General features: G+C 37.5%; 2 protein-coding genes across 3 annotated transcripts; one reads left to right on the top strand and one right to left on the bottom strand.

Moving 5' to 3' along the window:
* The first annotated feature begins 10,931 nt into the window (after positions 1 to 10,931).
* On the top strand, positions 10,932 to 14,584 carry LOC103935176. Of its 2 annotated transcripts, XM_048573492.1 has the most exons (5): positions 10,932 to 11,893; positions 12,819 to 12,874; positions 12,968 to 12,990; positions 13,104 to 13,157; positions 13,984 to 14,122. In XM_048573492.1, the coding sequence occupies exons 1-4, from the start codon at positions 11,288 to 11,290 to the stop codon at positions 13,139 to 13,141; spliced, it is 723 nt and encodes a 240-aa protein (XP_048429449.1). In that variant the 5' UTR covers positions 10,932 to 11,287; the 3' UTR covers positions 13,142 to 13,157; positions 13,984 to 14,122. The 2 variants fall into 2 exon arrangements, with proteins under 2 accessions (XP_048429449.1, XP_048429448.1); XM_048573491.1 differs by having other exon boundaries at positions 10,935 to 11,893; positions 12,968 to 13,157; positions 13,984 to 14,584.
* A 1,583-nt stretch (positions 14,585 to 16,167) lies between these two features.
* On the bottom strand, positions 16,168 to 18,664 carry LOC103935163 (acyl-CoA-binding protein). Its single transcript, XM_009344916.3, has 4 exons — positions 18,507 to 18,664; positions 16,780 to 16,897; positions 16,579 to 16,641; positions 16,168 to 16,406 (listed from the first exon to the last, which is right to left on the bottom strand). The coding sequence occupies exons 1-4, from the start codon at positions 18,516 to 18,518 to the stop codon at positions 16,327 to 16,329; spliced, it is 273 nt and encodes a 90-aa protein (XP_009343191.2). The 5' UTR covers positions 18,519 to 18,664; the 3' UTR covers positions 16,168 to 16,326.
* Between the last annotated feature and the right edge of the window lie 2,335 nt (positions 18,665 to 20,999).

Genomic DNA, 20,999 nt, shown 5'->3' on the forward strand with positions numbered 1-20,999 from the left:
TACTAAACTATAGATTTTAAATTTATTTTAAACTCCCATCTTGTGGGAAGGAGGCCAATCATATTTATGTGAGTTAAGGGGAATTGACCAATCAGCAAGGGGAGAGGGAAGAAAGGAGAGAGGCGGGAGAGAAAAGGAGGGGGAACAGCCCAATCAGACAAAAAAAAAAAAAAAAAAAAAAAAAAGAAAAGGGAAATGAGGGGAAAGGAGAGACCTAAAACGGGTCAATTTTCACCTGCGAACCACCATATTTGACCCGGCCATATCTTCTTCATCCGACTTCTGTTTTGGGTGATTTTGGTGTCCATGGAAAGCTCTTGACGAGTCCTACATCCCTGCAGTGTTAGATTCCATTTTTTTCTTTCCATTTTTCTAGGTCGAAGCCACAAAGTGCTAAGGGTTTTCCGGCGAGTTTTCTCATTGTACGGTGATTCCAACAATGATTACCGTCCATCATCACTACCAATAGACTCCCCTTAACCCCTGGAGCAAGGCCCAAGTATTGGATGAGGCAATCGGAGTTCGTTTTGGCGATGAATCGAGGAACACCCATTTCTAGGGTCTCCGGCGGTTTGGATGAAATTGAGACACTTCCCGGCCGAATTGGACTTGGCCACAGGTATGAAAATTGCTCCTCTAACTGAGATATACTTGCCTATAAAATTTGGTGATTTTTAGAAATAGTTGAATTTTCCGGCGAGTTGAGGCGGCTGACTGCCACCCAGGGCGGCACGTGTGGCGGCGAGTGGTCAGTGGGCCGCTGATGCTATTTTACACTAAATTGATATTTTGATCTCAGATTTGAGATATGTATGATGTGGTTTGATTATTGTGAGCCTAGTTTCATTATGATACGCTACTTGATTATTGTAGGAATCGATGATCCGACCGTTGGATCGTCACCAAACTTTGATACATTATAGAACCTAATATTTGAAGATAGCTGGAACTAACGGATCAGAAATCCGATGTACCGATCTTCCGGATCGAATTACGTAGGGTTGTAGACCTTACCGTTGACCGAGAGTTGACTTTTGGTCAATATGTCTCGAAACGTTTTAAATACTAAATCTAGTACCACGGAATACTAAGTGAAGTCTAGTGGGACCACTTTGGTTTGGTAGTGACTTGAATATATGTGATACAATTATTGCCTTGATTTCTTATATTAATGTCATATGTGAATATGATTTGGGTTATAAATGAAATTTCTATTGAAATGTGATTATACACACACACACACACACACACATATTTAGCCATAGACCTATGTTTATTAAACATGATTTGGCTTGTGTACTGATGATGATCGTGATATGTGATTTGACGTGCATATTTGAAAGGTGGTTGATTTGCATAGATGGTATGATATGATGAAATGTGAGTGACTTTAATATATGTGAATATGAAATGGTTTTATAATTATGTTTCCTATAAATTGTTAATTTTTATATTTAGCCATCAATGTAGTTTTATGAAGGGGGATTTGACATGCATATTGGAAATATGGTTTGTTTTGTATGATTGGCTTGATTTAATAAAAGGTGAGGGCTAGTGGTGGACCGTTAACCCATCGTCATGGGGTTTGTTGCTTCGAAACGTGTTTCACCCCTCGTTTCATTACTTCATTTCTTGTTCCGTTGAGCCTTTATAACTTGAGTAACTTGATTCATGTGTTGTTTCATTGATTGGTTGTTATGCATTGTGCTCCACGATTCCGTTGAGTGATGGTCCGGAATCGTGTCCTGGTTCGGATTCCTTTGAGTGATGGTCCGAAATTGTATCTTAGTTTGGATTCCGTTGAGTGATGGTTCGGAATCCCTTTTACTCTGCAAATCCGTTGTGTGATAGTCCAGAATTGTATCCTGGTTTAGATTTCGTTGAGTGATGGTCCAGAATTGTATCCTAGTTTGGATTCCGTTGAGTAATGGTCCGGAATCCCTGTTACTCCGCAATTCCGTTGAGCGATGGTCCGGAATTGTATCCTGGTTTGGATTGCGTTGAGTGATAGTCCAGAATCCCCTTTGGTATCTTGGTTCCGTTAGGTGGTCCAAAATCCCCTTTTTCTAGAGATTTAGTCTTCAGCCGAACTGTATCGCTCTAGCCTCACATTTCAATGTGTTGTATGTGTTATTGATGATGTGATGGTTGTCATTATTGATTGATGTGATTAAGGAATGATGTTGGTTATGGTTATGGTAATTATGATTAGACTCGTTGACCATTGTGACTAGTGAATAAGATTGTGCTCCGTCGTTTATTCCTTGTAATATTGCATGTTATGCATTGTGATATATTGTTGAGACATAGTGAATTATGTGATGAATATTCGAGTGTAGTGAAATGATGAACTACGAATGGCTTGATCCTTGTTGAGGGTACGTAGGCAGTCTAACGAAGAGGTTAGATGCAGCCATAAAATATACGAAAATTACGACGCAATTCGAATATTGAGTTATGCTTTGTACATATCCTAGAGGCGGGGTATGTTAGAGATTCAGATATTTGGTGACGTCATGTGTCGATCTTGGACGTATGTTGGGATCGGGGCGTGACAATAATAGACTTAGAGAAAGATAGATGTGGATATCCCCTTGATAAATGCACAGGCTAGTGTTTTTATAGGGATCTTGAGAGTCTTTGTAGGGAAAGTAATCTTCATCAAATCGGGAGACTATTTAGGAGGAAATCTAGGATAAGATACCTAATCTTCCTAGAATCTTAATTATGTTATCTAATCCCTAAGATATCTTAATTTGGCTTGAATCAGGTTTCCTCACTTGGTATACAAGTAATATCTTCAATAGGCCAAACCTTAGTTCACTGGACTACACTCCATGGGCCTAGAGCATTCCAGTCATTCTTGCCATGTGTCATGGGCTCAAAGAATCATAGTCCTACAATTGCCACTAACTATGATTTTGAAAGTGCGTTCCGCTTCGAAGATGGATAATTACCAACAGACCATGAATGAATCAAACCAGGATAACTTATCCAGAATGCATAACAAAATGACCTTCAAACTTCTTGTTGATCCAGAGCTGACCACTTCTGGCTAGTCCTACTTACTTGTATTTCAATGGTTTGATCTTTCGGAGTTCCGAACCATATTGTAAACCCCTAGTCACAGTAAGCTAGATGCGAGGCAGACTGTGCCTATGTATTCTTGGAAGGACTTAGATGCCTTAGGAAATATTTTTCTAAGTGTATTTTACTCAAGTTATTAAGCCTGTTTGTTAAGTACTAGGTTTAATGTTTGCCTTCCTTTGTCAAAAATTGTAAATGTTACCACACATGCTTATAATTTAGAGTTAGGGTACACTGCTGATCTGGGATTTCTACTGGGATTGAACTTGTCAAAGCACCAGCCTTCTACACTACAAAAGGTTTGAATCATGCATTTGCATATCAAGCTTATTTTTCCAGATTCTTTTTGTTTAGTGCAGTTGTCTAGTCATAAATTTCGTCAATTGTCCAGCTGTATAGGCACGTAAATTAAGATAGCCCACATGAGCCATCTGACACCTTTTCCCATGCGTGGATTTCCCACCCTTAATCTGAAAAGGTTTCTTTGTCTTGCAACACGTGTCCCCTTGTTCCCCTTGTCTAAAACATTCATCTCTCCCATTAAAAGGGTTTTCAAGGATTCATTTGTTCTTTGGCTAGGTTATTCACATTTCAAGAAGAATAGTGCATTTAGCCTAAAGCTACCTCTTAAGCATCTAAACCGAAACCCTAGCCACAAAACCATCTTATGCGCAAACACCCAATCACTGCATATTAGGGTTGCATTGTTTTAATGGTTTTGCATTAAGCTTTTGGTCTAAACCTTGAGTTTCATACCTTTCATAGACCAATATTTTGGATTCATGTTGGGTTCTTCTTCAACTGTTTGACTGGAAAACCTGACTAGTCATTTGAATCCAGATTTCATAAGCATATCATAACATCATATCATTGATTGTGTTGATCTCTATGCCACAAGGTGATGAGGTCAAGAGCAGCTGCCACTTCGTAAAGACTGAATGAGTCCATCTTGTGTAGGGCAAGGTTGCACAAAGGTAATGCTGCTCCATAGATAGAGATCTAGGAATTAAGCTTGTATGGTCTTTGTAAGAACCTTGTTTACACTAGTGAATTGGAATCAATGGAGAGTCCCTGATTTTTTAACCCAGATATGGATTTTTTCGGCAAAAAACTCCCTTGTGTTCAATACTTTACAAAGAATCATTTATGACCAAATAACCATTGTTAGAGATAAACATTGTAGGGTTTGCTAGTATTGACACTATGTTAACCAAGTAAACATAACTCAAGAATTAAGGCTAAAACATAATTGAAGATCACACTGTCTTATTTTAGCATTATAAGTTTGCTTGGTTTATATGTTTGTGGGTATCTAACAATCTGTACTCAGTTGACTAGGACATTTGACTAGTCAATATTGTTGGTTTCAAACTTTTTATTGTAGGGTAATCCATCTGGTATCAATTTCACAGTTAGAGTAAAACACTTGGAGTTTTTCATCATTTGCTTCCTAATTGCATAATATAGTTTAATCCGTCAATCTTTCAGAAGTAAGCTAACTTTGAAGTAAAGAGTACTGAGGTGAAACACATGTAAGCTTGTGGGCGTGGGAAAAAGCTTAAAAGCCCCTTTGGTGATGTTCATTTAGAAAAATGATGTAACAACCCGTCCTTAATTGTACAAAATGCAAAATGTTAAGGGTATTTCAGTAATTTTACATTCGCATGATATTTTTCCGTTTTGTCTATTTTGGCCTTGTTATATGAGCCACTAAGGCCCACATATGTTTCATTGTTCCCCAGTTCCCCAGTTTTTTGGCGAGAACCGCGACTTTTTCAGGAGTTTCCCAGCCAACTCTAACCAGTTTTTGCTTGTAAATAGGTATAATATTGTTCTACTCTTCTCTAGCTTCGTTTTGATATATTATGTGTTGAATTTGGATGAGAAATGAAAAAGATATGGCCATTTGAACTTTTTTCCAGAAAATTCGGCGAGTTTACCCAGATTCCGACTACTGGCAACTGAATATTCCTTGCGTTGACTTTTACAAAATTTTCTCGAGAATCCTTCTACACTAATTTCGATGCCTTGAGTTCATTTTTAGTATCCATTTAGTGAAATTCTGAAGTTTTAACATAGTTAACTGCCTCAGTGGCTCGGTTGACTTTTTCTGAAATTTGCCCAACTTACGTTTCATGAAACGTTTATGATTTATTGAATTTACATCTTAAAAAGATTTATGAACTATTACTTTTACACCTTTCGATATGGATCAATGAATATGGTTTATGAGATAATGCTTTGAGCTTTTGAACTCCAATGATTTGATACGAGAAATGTGATTTATGTTTTCTATGCTTATTAGTGGGTAATCATACAACACATACAAAACACGAGTATGTATATGTCTATGGCCATAAGACATTGTCGATGAGTAGTGAGATATTTATAACATATTCCCAGCGTCACTGGCGAAACCAATGTCAGACAGCTTCATTAGCCATGGCTAGTGTCAATGTGTTATGTTATATTTCCTTTGGCGTAACCCAGAGTCATACAGTTTCATCTTCGGCGATAGGACCTACCATATTTCTTCACTGGCATCATAACTCAGTGTCGTACAACTTCACCCTCGGGTGATGGATATGCCTTCGGGCAACTATGATACCCCTGGTTAAGTACATTATTTTAAGGTTACGAGCTTTTTATGGATTTTCCTTCGAGCGACTTTGTCACCATTACTGAGCACTGTTTTATATATACATGTCTTACAAAGGTTTCATGGCATGTTAGAGTTTTTAGAAAACCTAATATGTAGTACTATATGAGTTTTCCAAACAAGGGGTTAGTATGTTGAAAAGAAAATTGGTTTTACGTAGTATTATTATTATTATAAACTTTGGTCCACTCACCTTTTTTGTTTTGCACCCCATTCAGGACTTAAAATCGAGGTGTATGATCCTGGCGTTGAGGCATTTTCATATCGGTACCTTCGAGTCCTCTCGGTGTAGGATCCCTTTTCTTTGTAATCTCATTATTATACAACATTCATTTTGCACTATTCTTGATTAATTGTATGCTTTAAACACGTTCCCACATTTGCATATTTCATTATGTTTAAATTTACATATTTTATTTATGTTCATTCTTTCTTTATAACTTCCATGCATGTTAAAACGGCTTCATCACCCTCGAGTGTTGGGCACGCACCTTATTTTCCATGATCCTCCTACTTGGATTGTGTCTGCTCTTATAGATGATGTGCTTGGTATTTGTAAAATGAGATATGTTTGTTCAGATGGTTTTAGCTAGGGGTGGGCGTGGGTTGGTTTGGGTCGATTTTCGGCCAAAATCGAAACCAAATCGACGTAATCGGTTGGGCCAAAATTGCAAACCGAAACCAACCAAGGTGGGTCTAAAACCGATTAGGTCAGTTACCCAACAGTGGTAGGTTAGTTTGGGTCGGTTCTCGGCTTGTGTGAAGATGAAAATACATAACAAATATCTCTCCAAACGCAACAGAACGTAGCATCAATATGAGTGATTGTTCAAAGGATAACACAAATGAAGCAGCCCTAGGAGAACACCAACACAACAGCTGCTGCCTTCTCCAAATGGTCCCCCTGATCTTCTCCAAATGGACTCTTAAACTAATTAGGTTTTGTTTTCATATGGTGGAAACACGGTAACTCATAAATAACTAACCATTTATATTACTACATGTATTAATTATGATTAAAAAATAAAATAAAATATATGAGGGTAGGTTCGGTTAACCACACCTTAAGAATTTTGGGAACCGATTGCCAAACGTCGGTGCGGTTCAGTTTAATCACCAAAAATTAAAAACAAAACCAAGAAAACCAAACCAAACCAAGTCATCATTGCGGTTCGGGCGATTCACTCGGTTTTTATTTTTTTTATTTTTTATTAAATCCCCAACCTTAGCTTGAGCTATGTCTACTGGAGTCTTTTGCTTTTCCTTGTTTTACCAAAAAAAACAAGTTTAGAAAGCTAAAGACAAATTACATGTTCTATGCAGCTATAAAAAAATTCCCATCACATCCACAAATTTGTTGTACTCAGAGCATCTCCAGTGCTACTCCTAAATAGGAACAGCCACCGTATAAAACGGGTATAAAAAAATGTAGGGGCAAGTTTAATCTCCAATAGATCAGAAAATGAGTCTCTAAAGTATTGGAACTCACTAGATGCATAATGTATACACCTATATATAAGGTCTATGTAGGGGCACAACCTTGAATGGAAAATGGGGCCCACAACCTTGATTGGTGTTGTGCGGCTTGAGTTCACTCGCCTCCCCTTCTCAATTGTTGGTGGACTCGCCAGACAGCTGTTGATGCAATTTCAAGGGCAGGTCTCGGCGTCAGCATACGCCCTTATTATTTTTTTTTTATTGTCTTTTCAACATATTTTATATCAACGGTCCCTATTAATTTTGGATTTAAAATTTGTTATCGTTGAGAATCAACAATTCTGGTCAACACTAGTGCTTTTAATGCTCTGATCAACATCGTTGCTTATTAATGTTGGATTTAAAATTTGTTAATGTTTTTACTGTTGCTCATGCTCAATGGTCCTTGTAAATACCAATTTCATATAACCAAAATTTACCACAACTTCATTTTCTATACTTAATTCTCTCATTTCATACAATTTATTTTGTTCTTTTTGTTGATTTATTTTATCCATCAATGGTGGGTTCAAGTGAGGCTCCAACCAAGGGTGGAAATTACTCAATTGAAGCAATGTTGCTCTATGTTGTGATTTTATAGCGATTAGTGAATATCCTATTATTAGAAATGGCCAAGCCTTGATGATATTTTGGGAACGCGTTTTCGAGGCATTCAATTAAATCATGGCCAACAGAGGAGAAAAACGAGGTGCTAAAGGTCTTAGATCTCGATGGTATAATACAAACAACTCAAAATTTACCAAATTTAGTGAGTGTGTCACAAGAAAGTGGGACAAGTGATTTCGATAAGGTGATATTTTTATTTAATTATATTTTTACTAGTTACCTGCACAAATTACTTGTCTCATCTTTGTGAGCTAACTTAAACCTTTTCTTAAAAAAATATCATGCATAGATAAATGATGCAAAAAATGTAACATGAGAAGGTAGGACATCCTTTTTGCATGGATCATTGTTGGGAGACTACAAAATTTAGCAAAATGGCCGAACAAGGATGGTTTCAATCCTCCCCTTCTCAAGCGTTTGCATATATTGTCTGGGATTATGATGAATCAAAGACTATTCTAGAACCCAAAACCTCCGTCATAGGCCTATGGGTAACACAATGCCAAAGAGCAAAAAAGAAAAGTAAAGGAGGTGGATGAAGGTAGCGAAGTAGCTAAACAAATGAGACAATTCAGAGAATGTTTTGAGAAAAAAGGTAGACTTGAAGACGATGTTGGCCGATACTTCCCATATAAGTCTAGATTCAAAGGCGTTGATTACATACAAAAAAAGAGATAAAAGAAAAATGGGCAACTCCTATTATAAACTTTGATACTGACTACCACCCTACAACACCTTCATCACTGCCATCTTAAATTATGTAGAGCAATTTATTTCTTTTAAGGGATAGTTTAGTTGCGGTCCCTGATTCCTAACTGTTATAGACTCAAACCTTATGCATTTTAGGTTTTAGATTGAAGTCCCTCTCCACATAAATGACATAATAATAAAGGAGATGTAGTAATATCAATAAATACTCAAACGTTATTTTTCTTTCATTTACACTATTAATTTAATTATTGAAATTTTCTTATGGGTTTCGACAAAAAAAAAAAAAAGATTGCTTATGGGTGCATTTTAGAATATATATATATATATATATATTTATAATGACACACCCCGACCCGGAATGTCCATAAGGACTCCGAATCGAGTTGTGCTGGCTGACATCAAAAATAGAAAACTTCACCTACACACCCATAGGCGTCACGTGCCTCGAAGATGAGTGTGTGCTATCTTTGGGTTAAGCCCAAACAATAATTACATAACTAAACGTTGACGGACCTAGACGCATCTTGGCCTGAGCCCCCACCACATCCAGGGCTCGACTCCGCCATAGCACGATATTGTCCGCTTTGGGTTCCGACCACGCCCTCACGGTTTTGTTTTTGGGAACTCACATGAGAACTTCCGAGTGGGTCACCCATCCTAGGATTGCTCTCGCGCGAACTCGCTTAACTTCGGAGTTCTGATGGAACTTGAAGCCAGTGAGCTCCCAAAAGGCCTTGTGCTAGGTAGAGATGAGAATATACATATAAGGCTTACATGATCCACTTTCCTGGGCGATGTGGGATGTTACAATTCACCCCCCTTAGGGGCCCAACGTCCTCGTCAGCACACATGCGGCCAGGGTTAGGCTTTGATATCCCCAGGCCAGGATGTGACATATAATGTGAGTACATTTATGCAATAAAATTTTGGGTACATTTTTACATGTAAAAAATTGGTACGTTTATATAAAAATGTGGGTACATTGCACATACAAAAAATTGACACATTTTATACAAAAAAATTGTGCACATTTTATATAAATTAAATGGGTACATTTTATATATAAAAAAACAAGAGATACATTTTATACAAAAAAAAAAACAACGAGTATATCTTAGATTAAAAAAATAAATAGATTTTACATTAAAAAATAGATACATTTTACATAAAGGAATGGCACTTACAAAACAAAAAAATTGGTACATTTGGTATGTAACAAAGTGATACATTTTAAATAAAAATGGGTACATTATAAATAAATTACGGGTACAAATAAAAGTTTAAAAAATATAAGCACAAAAAGAAATTAATATATGGATACAAATTGAAATTGAAAAGAAAATTGGTATAATTTAAAAAAAAAAAAAAGGTTGCAAATTAAAAATGGGTACAAACTAAAAATAGAAATATATGATACAAAGTTTAGCCATAAATATAAATATACCAAAGGTAAAGTTTCTAAACACTAAATGAATATATTTAGAAATATAATTTAATTGAAAAGAAATAAATTTAATTATCTTGACATGTAAATATTTTATTATTGAAATAATTGATGAGGTTAATTGTGACATCCCACATCGCCCAGGAAGTGATCCTTATATGTATATTTCCATCCCTACCTAGCACGAGGCCTTTTGAGAGCTCACTGGCTTCGGGTTTCATCGGAACTCCAAAGTTAAGCGAGTAGCGCGGGAGAGCATTCCCATGATGTGTGACCCATTGGGAAGTTCCCGTGTGAGTTCCCAGAAACAAAACTGTGAGGGTGTGCTGGGGCCCAAAGCGGATAATATCGTGCTACGGTGGTGGAGCGGACCTGGGAAGTGATCCGCCCCGGGGCGGGATGTGACATTAATAAAACTTAAGGACCTTGATTAAAATTTGAAAAGGAATAAGGTCTTAATCAATGGAGTAGAAAAAATAGGGATAAGAACCTAATTTCTCCTTCTTTTAAACTAAGTATTAAGTTGATGTTTTGTTCATTAGGTATTGAATCATTTTTTTTTTTAAATTAATAGTAAGCTATTGTCACCTTTCTATGTCCCTAATGATTTCTTATATTTTCACCATTGACCTAGTTTAATTATAAAAAATTAAAACAAGAACAAGGTTAACACATTACAATATATGAACCCTAATTTTTTTCATTATGTGCCCAACTACGTACCTAATCAATTTGCAAGGATATAATCTAATAATGAAGCAATTCTAGTTACGTTTTTGGGAAGAAAAATGATTTGGTGCCAGAATTTGAATTCTTTTTGGTTAAAATGTTCACAAACATATTTTACGGCGATGTAATGTTGACAAAGAATGAGAAATAACCATTAACGAAAATAGTTACAATAATAAAGAATAATGTACGACACAACCCGTTAATTTTAATTTTCTCTTTTTCTTAATGGGTCAGATTATTTCACCTATTAATTTTAACGACCAGTTAAGAATTCATTAAAATAATAGGTATAACATTTGCCCCGCCTTTGTTGGTAGAGGTAGACTCCAATCGTAGTGCCAAAAGCAAAGAGCGACCGTCTTCTCTTCCTTCCCAAACTCGCACAATCTCAAACCCCCAAAAGCCGCTTTTTTTCCGTCCTCCCCTGTTACCCACAGTCGCACACACCCAAAAGCGACTCGCTTCGCAATCCACCACAATCCCAAAAACTCAAAATCTCTCGCGCTCTCTCTCTCGCTCTCTCTCTCCCCTACAGCCTACAGGCACTAGTCATGGCTGAAAACGGGCACAAACTACAACAACAGCAACTAGAAGAAGACGAAGATGATGCTACGAAGAAGCTATTCTGTTCCTACCTTGGCCTGAGCCTGGGTGTTTTCCTGGCTTTAGCTCCCGACAACTTCCAGGAGCTCCAGAGCCAAGTGGGCGAGCTCTCTGCGCGGTTATGGCAGGCGGAAGAGCAAGTGAGCTTCATGACTTCCAGGCGAAAAGAGGACTCCAAAGCCAATGCCCGGGTCGTCGAGATCTTCGCCAGCCACCGCAACGCTTGGCAAGCCGAGGAGAAGCGGCTGCTGAACCAGATCGACGACGCCCACCAAGAAATCGCCCACCTCCATGCCAGGATTCTGGAGCTGGAGAAAACCCAGGATGATTCCAGTGCCAGGATTCAGGATTTGGAGATGGTGGTTGAGGAGAGGGACGACATGATTGGTTTCATGGCCACCAGCAGCGGAGGAGGACCTGAGGCTGAGGTTGACGGCGACAACCACTGTCACCGCCACCAGCACCGAGGCAAGGAGGAAGTCATTGTCTACGACAATGCCGTTGGCTTCGGCTTCGACTCGCACTTGGTATCTGATGCTTCCAAGCTCTGGCAGGTTTGCCTCCATCACTTTCACACATTGGGGCTTCGATTTCGTTTCAATTTGGCATCTGGATAATCATAACAAAAAAAAAAAAAAAAAAAAACATTGGCTAAATCTTAATCCATTATTATTATTAGCATCTTAGATGAGAAGTAACCTTTTTTTAGAAACGAAGTTAAATCCTTTGCCAGATACTGAGGTGCATTGTCTCTTTCATCACTAGCATGCAAGTGGCTTGCCAGATACTGAGGTGCATTTGTCTCCTTCATCACTAGCAAACAAGTGGCAATTTACAAGGCATGTGTCTGCTTCTATCTGGAAGGCGAATCGTTATCCCGAAACTGTGTAACTTGGCATCTCAAGTTTACCCTTTTGTTTGGCACTTATCGCTGTAATGAAGTTGGACACCAATATTCTCTGCAATGATTTGATCAACTATTCCAGTTTTTTTTGGAAAAATGAAAGAAAAGAGAAGAAAAATTGTCTTTTTCTTTTCCCTCGAGTCTCCTCAAATTTGTTTATTTGTTCTGACTTCTTGTGTTCTGAAATGGAAGTTTAACTTAATTGCTTTTTAATACTTTCCATCTGAGCCATCAAACGTCAAATGTAATTGGGAACTATTAAAAGCAATTCAATGTGGTCTTCTTTCACTGCTTTGCTGGTTGACTTTGTTCTTTGAAGCAAGTGGCCCTTTACCATAGTGGTGGAAAGGTGTTGAGCCTTTGCATAACTGTATGGGTTCAAAACCCGTCAGTGACTAATCTAATATCTAATCTAACAAAGTCTATCGTTTGACAAAAAAAAAAAAAACTTTGTTCTTTGAAGTTTTTTTTTATTGAGGAACGTTAACCATTATGTTGGCGTATTTTCTCTTCTCCGAATTTATCAAATTGGAAATGTTCGTAACTTGTTTTAATCCGTTCTCCTCCTTATGCAGGATGTACACTATGAATCCCTTGAACCGTTGTATCACATGAAGCATTTTGTACCAAGGTATATATTGGACAGCCTACTTACTGATCATTTCTGAAGCGTCTAGCTAATATTCTGCAGCTAATTAAATATCAACACGTCTTTCTTTCCTAGGGAGTCGCCTTGGAAGCTAGATGGTGAGTCGACAAGAATATCCTCTAAGCTAAAATTACTTGAACAGGAATTACTGAATTTGGAAACTGTTGGAAAGAATGATATTTCTAAGTTACCTTCATTGATGAGGAAGCAGGCCAAGAGGTATCAAGCTCTTGCGGGGAAGATAGATGATCTGTGCAGAAGAATGGTAATGCTTTATGTTTTACGTTCCATGTTTTACTTTTGTTATGCCATTTTATTGTCTGTTAAATGTTGTAGAGAGCCCAAGTATTAACAGAAGAAAGTACTACAACAGAAAGAAAAACAAAAGAAAGACAGCTCTGATAATCCCCGATTATATTGGAACGCTAATAAAGTTGAAATCTGCCATTAACAACAGAAAGTACAACTGAAGAAAAAAAAGGAGAGTAGAAGGAACGAAACAGGAGGTTCTTTATAAATGAGAAGCAACTGCTTCGTTAGTTTGAAGTTAACAAAGTTGTATTGCTTTGACTATGCCTCAAGCACATCAATAATTCAAAATCCCTCTTGAAACTAGTGACTTTACCATTCCTAATTATCCAACTGATTTATGCGTTATTTTATACCATATTTTACATTTTCTTTGCTGTGTTATTTTAAGTGAGGTACGCTGGGAAGTGCATTACAAACATATGTATAAAAACATAAACCTTGCTTCTTTTAGTCAGTCCGTGCCTACTATAACTGGTTATTTCGGTTTTCTACTAGCAGCTTTGACTATAACATCATGTCTATTTTATCAGTGTGAGCAAGATGTAATATAACAAATGATTGAAAATAAACTTTCCTTTGTAGTTCATAATTTCTGCAGTTATCATATAACGTCCCAATTATTAGTCTGAGATGTACTTTAGCGGTTTCTAAAATTATAAATTCTTTTGAGGTAATTTACATCTGTTTTGATTTATGGAACTTTCGGTACTTGTCTCCAATGATACTTGACACGCTACCATTTGGGCCGTGTTGCTTGCTAAATTTTCTTGTTTTTGCAGCAAGGTAGTGATCCTTCCGAACCTACACTCAGTCCAGAGTTTCGTACACAACGACAAACAGAATTTTTACTCGAATCATTTAGACTTCAACAACGTGCGACAGAAACTGGACAGAAGTTGATGGCAGTACAAACGGAGATTGGGAAGAGTTCTTATGGAGATGAGCTGGGGAACCAGCCCAAACACAACACACGGCGGTGTTCAGATTCCATTAGAAACAACTTGAAAGAAATCCAAAGAAATTTGGAGATATGGTTGGCCAGAATCATCGGAGATCTTGAAGGTATTCTGGCTAGAGACGGCGCTTCTCGTGTAAGGGAATACTATATCTCTAGCTGTCCTTTTGTTCAGTAGATCTCTGGACTTGCATATCTTCTCCATTTTTATTCTCTTTTTCTTTTGTTTCTTTTTGTGGTTTTTCTTGGCCTTCAATAACTCATCACAACAGTCAAAACAAAGTCAGAAAGTCGTATTAAAGGTAATTTGGGCGGTGTTTTCGATTGGGATTTTAAGATTATAACTCTTCGTTGCGATGAAGATGAAGAAATATATAGAATTTGGACATATAATATTAAATCATACAACAATTTCTGTGTTTGTACCATAAGCATAGAAAAAAAAAATTGAACGCTATGCCACCATCACCATTATTCTTCTTACACGCCCACCGCGGACGTGCCTTAACCACCATTACCATTGCCACCAATCCTGCCAACATCATCTCCGCCATCACCATCGCATGGGCGAGGCAACGACTAACACTATTGTCGTCTTCATCACCACCTAACAATGAGCACCACCATTATCATCGCTACTGTTGCAGCCATCACCATCCAACGACCGTCATTGTCATCACCATTGTCGTCATCATGACTGCCGCGACTTAATGGAGGATCTAGAATTTGAACTTTGGAGGTCTTAGTGTTAAGGGTCCAAGTTTTTTAGATAGAAACAGAGCGTGAAGCGTTCAAAAACAAATTCAATTTATTCACTAAGGTTTATTTTTGTCAGCCAAACCATGTTGCATGTCAACAGATATCAACAATCTGATAAGTACTATTGAGAGTTTTTGTCGAGTGTTGTCGATGTAACTTACTGAAAATGTGCCTAGCAAACATTAAAACAAGTACTTTGGGGGCACAAAAGGGTCTATAGCAAACATTTGAAGGATCTCCAAAGGACTTTCACATGCGTGTTTCCCGACCTCTGGTGGTCTTGGGACCCACCTTTGGTTCCATTATACATTTGCCCTTGCTGCCACCACCACTTCCACTAGCATGAAACCCAACTACTAACATCCATTTATAGATTGATGATTCTAGATACCTATTAAACTTTGTTTTAAGCCATCTCCAATCCAATAATTAAAGGAGGAAGATTATCTCCCTTCCTATTTCCATCCCCTTCTCTCCCCTCCTCTCACATATTATTTTTTGTCTTATTGTCTCTATAAGATGTTGACGTGACTAAATCGTAACTGTTCAAATAGGAAGGGAGAGAAAGGAAGAGATTAGGAGGGGAGGGAATCCTCCTCCATAATTAAAAGTTATGAAGTTAATTTTGAAATCAAATTTAACTTTAAAGTTATATCATCCCAACGCACATAAAAAAGGAATCAAATATAACCCTTGTAGTAAAATGCAATCGTATGACTCTTAGAGTCAAATGCAATCGTAATCTTATTGGTAGGTGCGTAGCAATTACTAATCATGGTCTACAACTTCACTTTTATCAACCATGCATAACATTTATCCCTCCATGGAAAAAGTTGAGGAAAATGAACCTTTTCATTTCTCCTTATCCGAAACAATTCATTTGTGCAATTTATACGTATCAAGCTGTGATTTATATTAAAAATATAAGCGGAAAGGAATGACTCGTTACAAGAGAAGAGCAGAGCAGCGTTCATCCTGTATTATCACCAACATTTTGATGGATGTGCAGGTTTATGTAATCAAGTGTAAACAATCTAAAAAACTAAACTTATCTCTTTAATCAATACGGAGTGAAAATTCCAACTTATCTCTTCCTAAATTGGGATGAGAAAGGCACAGATTCAAACCTCTCTCTTCCAAAATTGCGAAGGAAAAATATCACGAGTCCAAAAGCTAGTCCGTTACCCAACCAAGCATACTTAAAAGCATTACTAATGGTCAAGGTAATAGCAAATTGGCAAACTCAAACTCACTAACACTGCAAACCCCTCCAATTAAACAACTAAAAGTACAACCATTCTACCGAAAGTATCCCATAGACGTTACATTCGCACATTTAGATATAACAAAGTACCAATACGTAAGTGTACAATGTTTATTTTGAATCAAATAACACCATACGAAAACATCAAGTAGAAGCTCCTGCTTCTTCCAGCAGCTGTTTCACCTTTGTAATGTAGTCACCCATGGCTTCCTCCTTGGATTTCCCTGCCAGAACGAAAATTATACCTTAGAATTATGATAGAGTATACGAAGAAGATTGACATATGATAATAATAAACGATATGCTCAGAAGTATCAATTATGCAAGAGTATACGAAGAAGATTGACACATAATAATAATAATAATAATAATAAACATTATGCTCAGAAGTATCACCTTCAACAGCCTTCCATGCATCCCACTTTGCTCTGTCCCTCATATTGAAGATTCCTGGGCGGCCTGCAAGTCAGCCACAAAGAAACAAACGCGAAGGGAAGATTTAGAGGATGGTTGACAATCTCATAAATGGAAAATTTGTGTTGCAACGAGAGAACAAAATAGTGCGTTCTCATATTTTTCAGGGATCATTATACTAACTAGTGTTCACAGCTCCAACAGTGGCTTGCTTGTACAGCCCATAGAGGATAAGCTTGTTCTCATTGGTTGTTGACTCGGGAAGGGTCTTCGCTTTCTCAGCGTGTTCATCAAACTCCTCCTGCATGGGCACCAAATCATCAAATATTATACAGTAAATAAATTATCATCATCTGCAATTGACACAAGCAATCGATAAATGAGGAAATACAAGTAAAAGCTATGAATTAAAGCAAGTGGATTTTTTATCAAATAGAAGGTAGATATGCCTTCCACATGTACCAAACATGTTCAATTTTATTGTCAATGCAATACTAGTCAAAACAATGAAATTCTCTCATAACTGATTATACAGTAGGAAGTAGATCATACGATCAAATACTATCATGCAGTGACAAATTATTACCGCAAAAGAAAGCAGATAACTAGCCAAATCTGAGTGGGCAGGCTTAAATGGAGAAACTCCTTACTCTTACTAAGGTGTTTCTAATACTAACTCACAATTCAACAATAAACATGCATAACTTAAGAACAAGACCATATACTAAGCTTCTTTACACGCTAACTTTAGACAGAGTGTTCCAAGTCCAAGCTGCCTATTTGACACCACTGTTCTAAAAATTCCCGCCTAGCGCTGCCTAGGCCCCTCTTAGGCACTAGGAGGCTGGCCACCGCCCCGATTAATGCCTAGGCGTTTGAAAATTAAGAAATGGCACTTAGACCTGTTGAGGCGCCCGCCCAGACCCGCCTAGGTTGCGACTCACTTAGACAGAAAATAGATAACTTTCATTTTGCATTTTATTTTTTTCAATAAATTGTAAGAGACTTGTTGTAGACTTAAACGAACACACATTATATGCTTGTTCTCTATGTTTTCACTATGTTCCAATACTTCATAATATATATGTCATTCTAATTTGTAGTTTATGATGATTATGATAAAATTGTTTATATTTTAAGTATAAACTGACACTTATTTACAAGAAATATAATAGATTTACATAAATCCGCCTAGGCGCAAGGCCCCAACCCGTCGCCCGATTAGCGCCTAGCGTCTTTTAAAACCTTGTTTGACACTAAAACTGACTTGAATTCATTAAACAATTTGGGAGATACACCCTCTTCATTACGATGATTTTGGCAATTATACAAGTGCTAAAGCAATACAATGCATACAAAATTATGAATCATAAAATTCTACGTTGATCGGATGATTGACCGGACGATGTTTTTTCATAGATAATAGTTTTTTTTGGGCAGCTGGCAAATAATTGGTAGATTGGACAACAGATTTGCACCTGCTTATCACAAATCTCAGACAGACACTGCCTTATTTCATATTCAGTCCAAGAAAACAAGCAAAGCAGAATGTAGCAAAAAGAACCGAAAACCCTCATTAGACGATGATCTAAACTAATTGGAGCCACAGTGAAAAACACTAGTTACGAAAGCTCTGATCCACTATACCAGGATCAAAATCTCAGCCCAAATGAATGCAAAACAAGTACAATACATAAATTAAAGAGAACCCACTATAATTAACTATAAATCTGGCTGATTTATCTTGAGAAATTCATCAAATTCAAAACAAATTAGAATACAGATCTGAACTAATTGAACTACAAAAAACCCAAGAAAAGTAGTAAATTTAACGGCGAAAGGATGAATTTTCACGGATAATATGAGATTAAATCGATGTTTAAGGGAAGGGGATAGAATCGAGAGCATACCTTCAAACCCATTTGGCAGAACTGCGAGACTGATTCTGGTTTCGCTTAGATTAACGTATGGAGTGTGAGTGCCGTGCGTGATTCAGGATTCTCTCTTCCCGTTCTCTTACTATTAAACTAATAAGTGCCACGCAACGTTTGGCCCCATTTGGTTTTTTATTTTTCTTTCGGATCGCTCAAATTGTTTTTATTTATTTATTTATGTTGTAAGCATAATTTATTGAACATTTATGAATGTTAGATACAGGGAGGGAGGGGGTGCGGCATAAAGAGAAAAGAGAGAGATGTGTAATTGTGAGGTGTGTTTTATTCCACTCTATTGTACCTTTATTTATAGTAGTAAGGAATGTTAATACCTTACCTTAATAGGATTACAACTCTAATAGGATAATATCTAGTCTAAGAGATATGATAGAATCCTATAAGGATATTGTGACATCCCACATCGCCCAGGGAAGTGGATACTGTAAGCCTTATGTGTATATTCTCATCTCTACCTAGCACGAGGCCTTTTGGGAGCTCACTGGTTTCGGGTTCCATCGGAACTCCGAAGTTAAGCGAGTTCGCGCGAGAGCAATCCCAAGATGAGTGACCCACTGGGAAGTTCTCTTGTGAGTTCCCAAAAACAAAACCTTGAGGGTGTGGTCGGGGTCCAAAGATGACAATATCGTGCTACGGTGGAGTCGAGCCCGAGATGTGGTGGGGGGCCCAGGGCGGGATGTGACAGATATCCTAGATATGTTAGGATTTACATAATCACATTACTAATCTAATAGGAATGCAACACTCCCCCTTGAGTGTGTAAATAATCAAACAAATGACACATCAGGTCTTCAACGATGAAGTAAGTACAGTTGATGAAGTCGTCGGCACAATGAGCGAATGTGAGTCTCAAAACAACGGAAGAATGCATAAAAGGCAAAACTCACAAAACCTCACTATGGTAAAACCCAAGGTGGAATAAAAACTCATAGACTAAGCAGAAAATTGAGAAGTTTCATTAAGTCAAAATTATACGTCTTCTGGACGCAAGTAGAAGAGCTCACAAGGGCATGACCAGCCCAGGATGGGTGCCTAATCAAAACCTAGTTAGGTAGCAAAAATCTAGTGGGAAAAATGCTCATAATCGTAAGGAAAAATAGTACATTAAGATCAAGTGAGTATACTTCTGGATACTCCTCCTGAGTTTGATAAAACTTGCAAATGAGAACTACAAGCATTGCATATGGATGGTTAGGCATACTAATTCCTTGGACAAGCTTTTGGAAGGTTGATTTCGGCAGTGACGTCGTGTAGAGGTCGGCAAGGTTGTCTGGGATTGGCTTGCATGACTTCAATCTCCTGATGCTTTGCTGATGTAGACGTAATATGTCTTGGCATTGACTTTGTTGATGTATCATGTCTTGGTTGGGTTGATACATGCAGCATAGTCTTCATGGATCGTCATTGGGACTCAACGATGGATGAAAACATCAAGCACTTCGAATATACTCAACAAGAACTCCTAACCCTATCTCACATGTGGCATAATGAAGTGAGGTGAGTCTTGGAACAATTCGAAGGTTTCGCAACAAAGGTCATATTGTGAACCTCCAAGGTATTGCCTTGTGCGGATTTGATAAGTAACCTTGTGTGGGTTTGATAAGTAACCAGCGTCAACATAACAAAGGCAAGCATCATTTCGAGGATTAGGGGGTTGAATCCGCTCGAGATTCGTTGGGATTAACCCAAATCCATGGTACCTTTCAGGTAGAGATGGCAATGGTTCGGTTTGGGGACGGAAATGCTATATCCATCCCCATAACCATGAAAACTAACCATATCCATAACCGCAAATTAACCATTGGGTATTATCCATAATCATACCCACCGGGTATTGGATTCGTCATCGGTTAACGGTTATATCCATCTTCGTCAATAAAAAATATATATTCATTCAATTGATACATGATAATTAAGTAAATATTAATTTCGTCTTTAAATATTTGATGTATAAAATGATTTAATGAGTGGATCTTGTGAAACATAAAAATTAAAGCTAAACGTTGATAATGTTGGTTTGATCTTTTGATATCTCCCATAAGTACCATTGAATTCTCATAGATTTTGATTCATATTAAAACTTTTGAACTATTCCACAAAATGCAGCTCACACAATGCAATTTTTGTATTCTTAAGGTAATAGATTCAATGAATAATATATATATATATATTTTTTTTTTCTTTTTTTTAATACTTTAATATTATATATAATATATATTATTCGGTTTGGATTTGGGGATGGATACGGATTGGGAACCCCTATAACCATATCTAAACCCAAACCGAATAATAATCACGGTTTTTCCCCATAGCCAAAATATACCCGAATTTTCATACCCAAATACAATCCATTCAAGCGGTTATCCACAGTTATCAGGTTTAACGGTTAGAATTGCCATCCCTAGTTTCAAGGTAGCAGAAAAACATCTTTAATACCAATTCAGTGTTGCG

The sequence above is a fragment of a genome, unplaced genomic scaffold (assembly GCF_019419815.1).
Source record: "Pyrus x bretschneideri cultivar Hongxiangsu unplaced genomic scaffold, Pyrus_bretschneideri_v1 Contig69, whole genome shotgun sequence".
Lineage (NCBI taxonomy): Eukaryota > Viridiplantae > Streptophyta > Magnoliopsida > Rosales > Rosaceae > Pyrus > Pyrus x bretschneideri.

Bases quoted from the DNA above. Each gene is read 5' to 3' on its own strand.
- LOC103935176 (XM_048573491.1), top strand. From the start codon at position 11,288: ATGGCTGAAAACGGGCACAAACTACAACAACAGCAACTAGAAGAAGAC. The intron at 12,875-12,967 runs GTATATATTGGA...TTTCTTTCCTAG, and splicing joins ATGAAGCATTTTGTACCAAG to GGAGTCGCCTTGGAAGCTAG. The intron at 13,158-13,983 runs GTAATGCTTTAT...TTGTTTTTGCAG, and splicing joins ATGATCTGTGCAGAAGAATG to CAAGGTAGTGATCCTTCCGA.
- LOC103935163 (XM_009344916.3), bottom strand. The intron at 16,642-16,779 runs GTTAGTATAATG...GCTGACTTGCAG, and splicing joins TGTTGGAGCTGTGAACACTA to GCCGCCCAGGAATCTTCAAT. The intron at 16,407-16,578 runs GTGATACTTCTG...TCGTTCTGGCAG, and splicing joins TGCATGGAAGGCTGTTGAAG to GGAAATCCAAGGAGGAAGCC.